General features: G+C 51.6%; 2 protein-coding genes across 3 annotated transcripts; both read left to right on the top strand.

Annotated features, from left to right (window-relative positions):
* Positions 1–8,148: 8,148 nt before the first annotated feature.
* LOC109943576 (uncharacterized) lies at positions 8,149–9,099 on the top strand. Its single transcript, XM_023301381.1, has 3 exons — positions 8,149–8,593; positions 8,686–8,975; positions 9,032–9,099. Exons 2-3 carry the CDS (start codon positions 8,726–8,728, stop codon positions 9,097–9,099), a joined length of 318 nt encoding a protein of 105 aa, XP_023157149.1. The 5' UTR covers positions 8,149–8,593; positions 8,686–8,725.
* An 8-nt stretch (positions 9,100–9,107) lies between these two features.
* On the top strand, positions 9,108–11,476 carry LOC103630632 (RING/U-box superfamily protein). Of its 2 annotated transcripts, XM_008651687.3 has the most exons (6): positions 9,108–9,334; positions 9,544–9,644; positions 9,726–10,343; positions 10,443–10,737; positions 10,827–11,095; positions 11,185–11,476. In XM_008651687.3, the coding sequence occupies exons 1-6, from the start codon at positions 9,143–9,145 to the stop codon at positions 11,300–11,302; spliced, it is 1,593 nt and encodes a 530-aa protein (XP_008649909.3). In that variant the 5' UTR covers positions 9,108–9,142; the 3' UTR covers positions 11,303–11,476. The 2 variants fall into 2 exon arrangements, 1 of the variants encoding a protein (XP_008649909.3); XR_004852509.1 differs by lacking the exon at positions 9,108–9,334 and having other exon boundaries at positions 9,341–9,644; positions 9,731–10,343.
* Positions 11,477–11,718: the final 242 nt, after the last annotated feature.

Raw genomic sequence — 11,718 nt, 5'->3', positions numbered from 1 at the left:
GTCGTATGGCCTTATCATGATAGCGCCTCAGAGTTTGCTGGTACCTGGCCGACTGAATTATTGTATTCAATCGCTCTTCTTCTAGTACATCAATATCCTCCAGTCTGGTAGCTTCTGCCTCAGCTATGTTATCAAAGATTAATCTTAGCGCCCCAAACCTGAGGTCAGTATGCAGCACTACCTCTGAACCATAGACCATGAAGAAAGGAGTATTCCCATGCAAGGCTCGGCTAGGTTGAGTTCTTAGGCTCCAAATCACGTATGGCAACTCTCTGATCCACTTTCCTGCGAACTTTTCATTCTTGTCGAAGACTTTCTTTCTGAGTGCTTCCAATATCATTCCATTAGCCCTTTCTACCTGTCCGTTAGCTCTTGGATGTGCTACTGACGCATACTTGACCTGAATGCACTGTTGTTCGTAGAAATCAAAGAATTCAGAGCTAGTGAAATTGGATCCTAGATCGGTTATGATGCTATTTGGTATTCCAAATCTGAACATTATATCTTGTATAAATTCTACTGCCTTGGCTGAAGTTAGAGAAGCAATAGGTTTGTACTCTATCCATTTAGTGAATTTGTCGATGGCAACCAGCACGTGAGTGTATCCTCCCTGAGCTTTCTTGAAGGATCCAATCATGTCCAGTCCCCAGCACGCAAATGGCCATGTTACGGGTATTGGTCTGCAGTTGCTGTGCTGGTAAATGTTGTTGCTTTGATAAGTATTGGCAAGCTTCACACCTCTGGACTAGCTCAGCTCCATCACTCTTCGCAGTTGGCCAGTAGAAACCAGACCTGAAGACCTTCCCAAGTTGTGTTCTGGATGCTGCGTGTATCTCGCACTGCCCGGCGTGGATTTCATCTAGTAGTTTCTTCCCAGTGGTCGAAAGAATGCACTTCATGAGAACTCCCGTCACGCCCCTCCTGTACAATGCTCTCCCAATGAGAGTGTAGTGGGCTGACTGCCTTGCAATGCGTTCTGCTGCAGTTTTGTCATCTGGCTCCTCTTCATTCTTTATATATTTGATGATAGGCTCCCTCCAGTCATCAACATCTGACTCTAGCTAGCTCAGAACATTGCATTCTTCTGCCCGTTCTAAGGAAATACTCGAGCGTGGCACTTCTTGGATGAAAATCCCAGGTGAGACTTGGGCTCGACTGGATCCCAGTTTTGACAATGCATCTGCAGCCGCGTTGCGATCTCTCTCTACATGATGAAATTCCAGCCCTTCGAATTTGTCCTCCAGCTGTAGGACGGCTGTGCAATATTTTCCCATAGAGTCATTCGAGCAATCCCATTCCTTATTTATCTGACTTATGACCACCAGTGAATCTCCGTATACCATCAGTCTCTTAATGCCCAGCGATACGACAATATTCAGTCCATGAATCAAAGCTTCATATTCTGCTGCATTGTTGGATGCTGAGAATAACAATTGAAGAGCATATTTGAGTTGTTCAGCTCCAGGTGCAATGAAAAGGATCCCTGCGCCTGCCCCTTGCAGTTTTAACGAGCCATCGAAATACATCTGCCATACTTCCACAGTCTCTGGGTTATCTGGCACTTGTTGCTCGGTCCACTCTGACACGAAGTCAACTAGTGCTTGAGTCTTTATTGTCGTGCGAGGTCGAAACTCGATGTCGTGAGCTCCTAGCTCGCAGGCCCACTTGGCTATTCTTCTGATGGCTTCTTTGTTGTGGAGAATATCCCCTATTGGAAATCCAGTGACTACTATGACTTTGTGGTCGTCAAAGTAGTGACGGAGCTTGCGTGCAGTTAGAAGTACTGCATACAATGGCTTTTGAACTTGAGGATACTTCTTTTTTGAGGGCCCCAGAACTTCACTGATGAAATAGACGGGATGCTGTACTGGATATGCATGTCCTTCTTCTGCTCGCTCGACTGCCAACGCGGTGCTCACTACGTGAGTCGTGCAAGAGATATACAGTAGTAGATCCTCGGCCTGCTAACCCGACGTGGCTTGGCGCGGTGGTTTTAGTACTGGTGGTGTTGTCAGGAATTTCTTCAGTGCATCAAGAGCCTCCTGGGCTTCTAAAGTCCACTGGAACTTGTCTACCTTCTTGAGCAATCTGTAGAACGGTAAGCCTTTTTCTCCCAGCCTTGATATGAACCTGCTCAGAGCTATCATGCATCCAGTAAGTCTTTGTACTTTCTTCTATGACTGCGGTGCTTCCATCCTCATGATAGCCCCGATCTTTTTTGGGTTAGCTTCAATTCCTCGGTGGCTGACAATGAATCCGAGTAATTTTCCTGCCGGTACTCCGAAAACACACTTTTCTAGGTTAAGCTTCCATCGATATCGCCGTAGACTGTTGAAGACCAGCTGCAAATCTTCAATGAAATTTTCTGAATCTTCTGTCTTGATCACCACGTCATCCACATAAGCTTCTACACGCTTGCCCCAGTGGTCGGCTAAGCATGTCTGAATGGCTCTCTGTTAGTCGCTCCAGCGTTTTTGAGGCCAAACGGCATGGAGGTATAACAGAAAGCTCCAAACAGGGTGATGAATGTAGTTTTTTCTTCGTCTTCTTTTGCCAGACTGATCTGATGATACCCAGAGTAGCAATCCAAGAAAGACAACATAGAGCACCCGACGGTTGAATCTACCACCTGGTCTATTCTAGGAAGTCCGAAGGGATCCTTCGGGCAGTGCTTGTTGAGATCTGTATAGTCGACGCACATGCGCCAATCCACTTTATTCTTTTTGAGTATAAGAATAGGATTTGCCAACCATTCAGGATGCAGCACTTCTCTAATGAACCCTGCCATGACTAAGCGAGCTAGTTCGGCACGAATGACTTCTCTCTTGTCGGGCGTGAAATGACACAACTTTTGTCGAATCGGCCTCGCTTGAGGGTAGACTTTCAGCTTGTGCTCGGCCAGCTCTCTCGGGACTCCTGGCATATCCACAGGTTGCCATGCGAATACGTCTCGGTTGTCTTGCAGGAACTAGACGAGCGCGCTTTCCTATTTGTTATCCAGGCTGGAGCTGATGATGGCAGTCTTGCGTTCATCAGTGAACCCGAGGTTGATTCTCTTGGTTTCTTCAGTCGGTCGCATAGAGTTCACGGCTTGAGCTTCATTTGTAGGCACTGTGAGGTCCTCCTCAGGCTTTGAGTTCGCCTGTGCAGAAGAAGTCGTCGACAGTTTGGTGGGGAGAGCCGCCTGAATGGCCACTCGGAAGCACTCCGCGACACCTTGGAAGTCAGCGCGCACAGTGATGATTTCTTGTGGTCCAAGCATCTTCAATATCATGTACGTATAATGCGGAATGGCCATGAACTTCGCCAGTCCAGGCCTGCCGATGATGGCGTTGTATCCACAGTCGAAGCTCGCCACCTCAAACCTAAGGTACTCAGTTCTGTAGTTATCTGGAGTTCTGAAGGTAACTGGCATGTAGATGTGTCCTAGCGGGTACTCTCCTTCTGTCGGCACGATGCCGAAAAAAGGAGTATCTGACTCTTGGAGCTCTTTGAGTGTGATCCCCAAGCCTAGGAGTGTCTGGGGAAAGGTGACGTTGATGTTGCTTCCCCCGTCCACTAGCACCTTCTTCACCCTGCTTTCTCGGATCACTGGATCGACGAGGAGCGGGTACTTGCCCGGATGGTCGAAGTTAAGCCATTGATCCACCCGGGTGAAGGTGATCGGGTGTTCGGACCACCGGTATGGGGCGGGGGGACCGGTGGTCGCCACCAGTATCCGACGGTCGTTAAGCTTCTGCTGCCTCTTGCTTTCTTGAGATCCATATCCGCCAAAGATGACGTTGACCTCTCCGTCGACGTGGGGGAATGCTCCGCCTCCTCCCCCTTCCTGCTGCTGAGGTTGTTGAGGTTCCCCGGGTCCTCCTCGTGGTGGGGGAGGTGGTAGAGGTTGGAAGGGTCGGCCGTTCCCAATGGAGTGCTTGAAGTCTCTGCAGTTCTGAAGGGTGTGGCGCATGTCTTTATGGTATGGACATTGGGCATCGAGGATGTCGTCCAACGTACGTTCTCCTCCACGGGGTGCTCCTTGGGCACGAGAGACGGGTGGTCCGGCGGCGTGAACCTCATCGCGAGGCCTTTTTTCCCAACGTTTGTCGGGTTGTTGGTTCGCATCGCGTCGTGTTGCTGGTGGTGCAGGCTTGGTTCCTCCGATGAGGTCCAGAGCTCGTTCGTCGGCGGTGATGTAGATGTCCGCTTCCCTGAACAGCTGTTCGGAGGTATTCGGTGCCTTCTGTAGTATGGCTCGGGCGAAGGCCGAGTCATTAGATCCCCGGTAGAAGTCCTTGATCACTGCTGCTTCCACAACCTCGGGGATTCGATTCCTCATGGTCTGAAATCTTTTGAGGTACGATCGAAGAGTCTCATCCCCTTGGCGCTTGATGGTCTTGAGGTCCCATGGCTGCGCTGGCTTGTCGGAGAGGGATTGGAAGTTGGCGATGAAGCACCGACTGAAGTCGCTCCAGTCGTTGATGCAGTGTCGGGGTAGGTGTCGTAGCCATTGCAGTGCATCTTGCCCGAGAACGATGGGCAGGTATGCAGTCATCACGTCTTCAGTTGCCCCGGCGGCCCGGGCAACGGTGGTGTAGACAGCCAGCCAGCCTCCCGGGTCCTGCTTAGGCTCGTACTTGTCGACGTTGGAGACCTTGAAGTTAGGGGGGGCATTTAATGGCCCTAAGACGTGGAGTGAGCATCGATACCCCACATGTGTCCTCCTGCCGGCGATGATGATGTCGGTCCCGGGGAGTCGTTGACGTGGTGCCTCGACCGTCCCGGGGTTGTGCCGCCAGTTGAAGCCGTTGCCGACTCAACTCTAGTGGCCTGACTTCGCGCGGGGATGCCGTGATCCCGGTCATACTCTTCTCGGCGCCGGATCTCGTTCTCATGCCATCGTTCGCGCGAAGCATTGATGGAGCTCTGTGCGTCCCGCCGATTGTTGATGGCGTGTCGTAGGTCGCTTGGAGGATGAGAGAGGGGCAGAAGATGATTAGCTGCCCGAGTGAGTAGCCATCGATAACCCTCAGCGTCTGGAGTCCGGGGGAGGCCATCAGCTATCCGAGCTAACACTCCACCGACCTCGCTCGGTGTGTTCATAGCTCGGGCGAAGTCAGGGTTCAGGTTTCGGCCGAGAAGAGGGTTCTCTCGGCGTTGTTTCGCTTCCTGTTCGGCCTGCTCTTGAGCTTGCCGACGATCGCGCCGTCGGGAATTCCTTCTTTCCCTGAAGACTCATTCATCCGGAGTTTCTCCCACCTCCGAGACCTCATCCCGTGACACAGGCTGCGTCAGATCATGTTCTCTGGCTTCATGATGTCTCCGTATATTTCGGCATTGGTTCCTTCGTCGACGAGATTCTCGCTGAAGAGGTTCTCCTCCCGGCGCGGTTGGTTCGTCGTCGGAGACGGGAGTAAATTCCACTCTTCCCTTGATAAAGAGGACGTCGGGGTAGAATGGTGTCGTTGTAGAGACAAGCTTCTTCCTGTTCTCCTTTGAGGGTGGAGATACCTGGAGAGCAGCTTGACGAGCTTTTACTCCGTTTGGTTCCTTTTTCATTGTGATCCTCTCCATCTTTCCGTAGGAGAGGTGGTCAGCGGAGTCCTTTGGGTAGTTGGATCTTCTGCTCCCGGCTGGTGGGAGGTAGTTTTTGCTCGGAGCGCTGGAGGTTGCGCTATTTCCGGCTTTGTTCCGACTTTCCTGGAGAGTGTTGGGGAACGCTTCTTCTTCGGTGGATCTGCAATGCGATGTAGAGTTCCTTCTTCGTCTACCACGAACGAAATGGTTCCGAAGCAGAATATGAATCCAGGGCGGAGGATGATCTTGTGCTGGAAAGTGGTAGCCATTGAGCTAGCTTGGGTCAGTGACACACCCCCTACCTGGCGCGCCAGCTGTCGGTGATTTTGGTCCGACCGCACACCCGGGGGTTGCCCCTCGAGGTGTTTTTAGGAGTAGGACGGTGTAGCTGACTGTAGCTCGATGGTTCGTGCTAGAGGCACGAGAGATGGTGGGCAATCTTGTGCAGGTTCGGACCACTTTGAGATGAGTAATACCCTACGTCCTGGAGTGGATCTTGTGTGTGTGTGGTGGATTACAAGAGAATTCTCTAGTACAGGAGATGCTAGAGAAACGGGTGGATGGCTAATGAGTAAGATGAGGATGATCTTGAAGGGGTGCCCCTAGGCCTTATATATTCGACCGTGGGACGTTACATGCGGATATGATAACCACATGTTCCTAAGCAATAGTGAACCGACTGAGTTTATCTTCCTATAGTCTCGCCGACTTATAATCCTTCGGCTCCGACGTCTGAGGGCGCTGCGCGGAAAAGTCGAATCAATGCTGCGGATAGCGTTTGAGTTCAGCGGACCGTATGGGCTTGAGTTGATCCGTCCTCGTGTTGATCTGTTCTGTTGAAAGTTCCTCTCCTGGCCCACGAAGGGATGGCCTTGCGAAGTAATAGGCCTGGGGCCTTCCGCGAGGCCTTCTTGCCTTCTAGTGGACCCGGGGGATATCTGTCCCCCACACATACTATACATCTAGTGGAGCACGATAATTCAGATGACGAATCTGCAGATATATGTACCACTGAACTTGTTTGGCCAACAAAGGCCAAACCTTAACCTTGTTCTTCTTTACAGCCGATTCATAATAATCACCAAGAAGAAGTTAAATTTATTTTTAATGTTGCTAAGTGTGATAAAATATTTGACGAACTAGGGAAAAGTGGCAACATTGAAGTGACTCATACTCTTCCTCCTCTAGATGAATTAAAGAGACATGCTTACTGCAAATGGCATAATTCTTTTTCCCATGCCACCAATGGTGTCATTTTTTCGTCGATAGATATAATCGGCCATAAATGAGGACCAGTTGAGTTTTCAGGAGATGCAAGTGGACACGCAAACATTTCCTGTCAATATAATAGAACTAGCAAACAAAAAGTCTGTTCGGCTAAAAGTAGCCGATAAAGACAAAGGCAAAAACATCGTCATTGGTGATCCTCGCACGTCGAATATATCACAAGGAGGGGTTGCTCGAAAAGCTCCTGACAGGAAGACTAACAAGTCCGGAGGCACCGGGGGCAGGCTCAATCGAGCAGCCGAGCAAAGCTTCCTGACTCAAGCATCACGGACGGTCCGACACCTGCGCGCGGACTGTCCCGCTAATTCAACCGGACAGTCCGCCCATAGCTAGAGGCATCGGCCTCCACACAAACTGAAAAAGGGGATGCAGGGGAAAAGTACATATAACACACATGCTCGGCTGGTGAAAGCCGACCCTACTTTTGATCAATTGCTTTCTAAACATGCTAGCAAGAAGGTCGTTCTACAAGATCGGCCAACAAAGAAATCGCGGTCACTCGCTAAAACAAAATGGCCGAATAAAACGGCCCAAAAGGCGATGCATCAAGCATCACCTATTCATCCAGTGATGCTAGGATATTATCGCTCGCCCACTTATCATCGATATATTATCCTGTTCAAATATGGAATGGTACGACGATGAACCTATAGTACATGTATAGTCCCTGTGCCTATTCAGGATGGAGGCACTTCCATTCTATCGCGGAGAAAACCGCTTCTGTGTCCAGGTCGCGGACCGTCCGTCCCAGAGCCACGGACCATCTAGGCCTCCATAGAGAGCACCGCCAGACGATCCATCACCCAATGTTTGACGCCGGCCTAGATCGACATAAACAGTTATGTATTCAAACACCCCTAGACCTACCGACCGGCCAGCCAAACTGGCTGCTGATGAGGCCGCGGCGCTTGGTATCGCTATCGGCTTCCGTCGATAGCTGCTGGCTTTGGTCTCTGAATTAAACTGAAACAGTAGATAGAGGCATGAACCTTGACATGATCGGAGGGCAGTGCATGGGTCGTGATCTGATTGATGTAGGAGTACTCGATTGATCACCTCGGAACTCGGCATTCAAATCGCCGTCGTCCCTGAAATCGTAGCGAATGTAAGGTGGGCGGGGGGACAGCAGCGTCGGCTCTCACGCCCTCTCCTGCTTCCATTCCGTCCACGTGAATGGCAGTGCAGCAGACACCCAAAACAAGACACCACCGACCCGGTGTTTCCTCCTGCTGGTCTCCTCTCAATCTCAACTGTTCATACCGCGGCAATGGGTGGGTCTCACGGAGAAACAACAATCACAAAGGACAGAAGCTGCATAGCCAGAGAGAGCGTGAAGATGATGCAAGTTTCATGCTTCTTAAAATAAACAGTGAACCAGAGGTGACCCATCATCACACGTATCAATTGTATTGGATCGGATCGGATCAATCACAATCATCAGTGAGTGAGCTAGATGAGCATGGCATGCATGCATGGCCCATTTGCTAGGTCTTGCTCCCTAGCCAGGGATGCCGCCATTGCCCATTGGAGGCAGGCGGATTTGTCGGCTTCTCTACGGCGCGGAAGAGGAAGGTAGTAGGGACTAGGGAGAGACTGCGAGCATGCCTGCACACCGCCGGCCGACCGCTAGACACTGCGTGCGTCTCGTCGCTCCACCACCTCGGGATTTACTCCATCTCTTCTCTTCTCTCTCGAGCGCACTCGCTCCCAAGCACCGCTTCCTCCCGCCAGCGATCGAGGAATGGTATCCCCACCAACCACTTTCTTCCTCCTCCTCCGCCGCGCCTCTACTTATACGTATTCTTCCCTCTCCCCACTACTGTACCGCCCTGACAGGTGACAGCGACCCCGCCTACCCGCGCTGGTCCTGATCACCATGGACGACAACGTCCGCGCCAAGACTCGATCTTGCGCCGGCGGCGAGACCTCGTCGCACGCGGCGTCGAGGGTCGTCATCGCGCAGCAGAGGGCCGCCGCGCGGCGCCGGCAGCAGCAGGCGTGCGAGCAGATGGTGCTCACCACGCTGGACCTCGACCGCCGCGACCGCGAGTCCGAGCTCCTCGCGCTCGCGCGCCTCCACGCCGTCTCCATGCTCGACGCCTCCTTCCTCCACGGCGGGGACGGCGGCAGGCGGCGCCCGCGGTCTCCCGAGCGCGCGCTCGTCAGGCGGATCGCCAGGGAGTGGGCGGCGGCGTCCACCACGTCGCCCTCGCGCGGCGCCGGCGCCGGCGCCGAGGAGTGGCTGGGTGAGAGCGAGCGCGAGCGGGTGCGCTCCGTGCGCGAGCGCGTCCGCATGGCCTGCCAGGGCTACCATAGGGATGAGGAGGACGAGGAGGAGGAGCCGGCGCCCAGCAGGCTGCGCGGCCGGCCGCAGGCGCGCGCCGACGTCGTCGTGACGCGCATGGCCGTGGAACGCCAGCGAGAGCTGCAGGGCCTCTCCGAGCACCGCGCCGTCTCCGCCTTCGCTCACCGCGGCCGCATTCAGGTCAAGGCCAAAACCCCTGTCAAACGTCAATCTTTTACTTGGTCCAATGCTTTCATTTTCTTCTTCTCCTTCCATCGTCTCCGAAACCGAACATTTTCGTCTTGCTTCTGAACGATATCGATGCAAAGAACGCCTTTTTTTGTGGAGAATTAGCTGAGATTATTGTCTTGTATAGCATTTCATGGAATTGAGCGTTATTGTTTTTCCAGTCTTTTCTACGAGGTCGATCCTTGCGTAGCGGAAGGTCTATGAATGATGAGAGGCCGATCTCAGGACAGCTTAGGCAGAGTCATCCTGTCTCTACAGTGAGGTAACAGACAGTATGATGTCCTGATCTTGGATACTATTATTTTTGCCATTTGATTGCTGACAACATATTGTTCTTGCCTAGGGAAGAAGTTCGCTCTGGAGCAGAAAGAAGCATCACTAGTAGCCATCAGTCAGCTTTGGTGGTGGCATTGTCTACTCCAACCAATCCTACCGATAATGAGTATGACGACGCCAGTGCAACACCTCAGCAGTTCGCAATCAGTGAGGATGAGAACGCAACCGTTGGGTATGAAATCCTGACACAAGAATCCGTGCAACAAGATGAAGGTTCACGTACCGAAGACAACGTGGCTGATAGATCTCACGACTTTGCTCAAGAACAGACAGGTCGATATTCAGGGTCCTCCTCGGAACAGGACAGTCACCATTATTCTAGTAGCTACGCCTTCCCTAGCAACAACGCGTTGCAGCGGGAAGCTGAAACTCGCAGAGGAGGACAAGAACAGATTGGTTTGGCATGGTCAAGCAGGGATGCATCCGGCATCGAGGATGGAGATGGAGATGGCAACACCTTTGTACATGGAGATGACGACGAAGAATGGCTCGTTATTGATTCTCAGGAGCCTAGACCAAACTGGCAGCCAGCTGGACACGGTTTCGCTTCGAGCAGAAACACGAACAGGCTTCGTCCAGCAGACGGTGATGTCTATGGAGTTGAACTCAGAGAGCTCTTGAGCAGGTATTTTTCCTTATGTATGTATGCAGTATGTATGTATGTATGTATTCATGTATGTATGTATAGTTCATTTATATATATATATATTTTAAATTTTTGTAGGCGAAGCGTGTCAAATCTTCTCAGCAGTGGCTTCCGGGAAAGTCTTGACCAGCTCATTCGGTCTTATGTCCAGAGGCAAGAACATGAGTGGAATTTGGAGGGGCAGATACCAGCAACCACTGGACCTGGTTCATCACGCAACGAAGATCATATTGAAATCAGAATAATAGACGAACAGAATCGAGGTGACAGTGACACTGCACCTCAGTCGTCGTCTTCAGCTTTGTCGCCAGCAGACCGAACACAGCAACGTCAGTGGGCTCAGCAAACCATGCACCACCGTTCTGAATTTGTAGTAAGCCATTCGTTCGTTCATTCATTCAGTCAGCACACACATAATTTCCAAATAAATGTAAATGTTGTCCAGACATTTACTTGTAATAGGACTGGGACGCTATCCACATTCTCCGAGATGAGCTGAGTGGCGTGCAGAGAGGGATGAGCAGCGTGCAGCAGATGCTGGAAGCATGCATGGAGATGCAGATAGAGATGCAGCGGTCCATCAGGCAAGAAGTGTCTGCCGCTCTGAACCGCTCTCTAACGATGCGAGATGATGAAGAAGAAACATTAGAGGGTGGATCACAGTGGAAGCTAGCAAGGAAAGGGACCTGCTGCATCTGCTGCGACAGCCAGATCGACTCCCTTCTCTACAGGTCAGCAGCAGCCAGCTCTCTCTCTCTCTCTCTCTCGCACATTTCATTTCTCAGAAACGTTGCCTGAACAAGAAGCTCATCCCTACTAGATGTGGGCATATGTGCACCTGCTCAAAATGCGCAAGCGAGTTGCTTCATGGGGCTGGAAGATGCCCGCTTTGTCGCGCGCCCATCATCGAGGCCATCCGGGCATACTGCATACTGTGAGTGACAGGGGGGAGGCGTACGACGACTGAATGGAAAAAAAAAAGGTTTAGTTTTTCTCAATCAATCATCGGTTCTGAGCTTGACTGCAGCAGCAACAGTGTTGTATTGTAATAATGCAATGGAATAACGAATAGTGATCGTCCATCCATGTGATCATTTGGCACTATATATCTAGCCTTCCTTGTACTGTGCACCGACATATCCTTTTTTCCCCGCTCTGCAGCATGCACGCACGCACGGCACACGTACGTGCTGGTGGTGACCCACGTATATGCATGATCAATTGAGCATGATAGATCTGATCCGCCATGCATGCATGCATGCCGTCGTCGTCGTCGATCGTCCTTCATGGCGGCATGCATATATAAGCACAACAACGCATGGGCATGCATGATGGCCATGTCCATAGAGAAGCC

This window comes from Zea mays, chromosome 1 (genome assembly GCF_902167145.1).
Source record: "Zea mays cultivar B73 chromosome 1, Zm-B73-REFERENCE-NAM-5.0, whole genome shotgun sequence".
NCBI classification, from domain to species: Eukaryota; Viridiplantae; Streptophyta; class Magnoliopsida; order Poales; family Poaceae; genus Zea; species Zea mays.
The sequence above is the reverse complement of the archived record's forward strand: the minus strand, read 5'-3'. Positions and strand labels throughout refer to the sequence as shown.

Excerpts from the sequence above, each read along its gene's own strand:
- LOC109943576 (XM_023301381.1), top strand. The coding sequence starts at position 8,726 with ATGGACGACAACGTCCGCGCCAAGACTCGATCTTGCGCCGGCGGCGAG. Across the intron at positions 8,976-9,031 it reads CCTCCACGGCGGGGACGGCG|TGGGCGGCGGCGTCCACCAC; the intron begins GCAGGCGGCGCC and ends ATCGCCAGGGAG.
- LOC103630632 (XM_008651687.3), top strand. The coding sequence starts at position 9,143 with ATGGCCTGCCAGGGCTACCATAGGGATGAGGAGGACGAGGAGGAGGAG. Across the intron at positions 10,344-10,442 it reads CTCAGAGAGCTCTTGAGCAG|GCGAAGCGTGTCAAATCTTC; the intron begins GTATTTTTCCTT and ends AAATTTTTGTAG. Across the intron at positions 11,096-11,184 it reads ATCGACTCCCTTCTCTACAG|ATGTGGGCATATGTGCACCT; the intron begins GTCAGCAGCAGC and ends CATCCCTACTAG.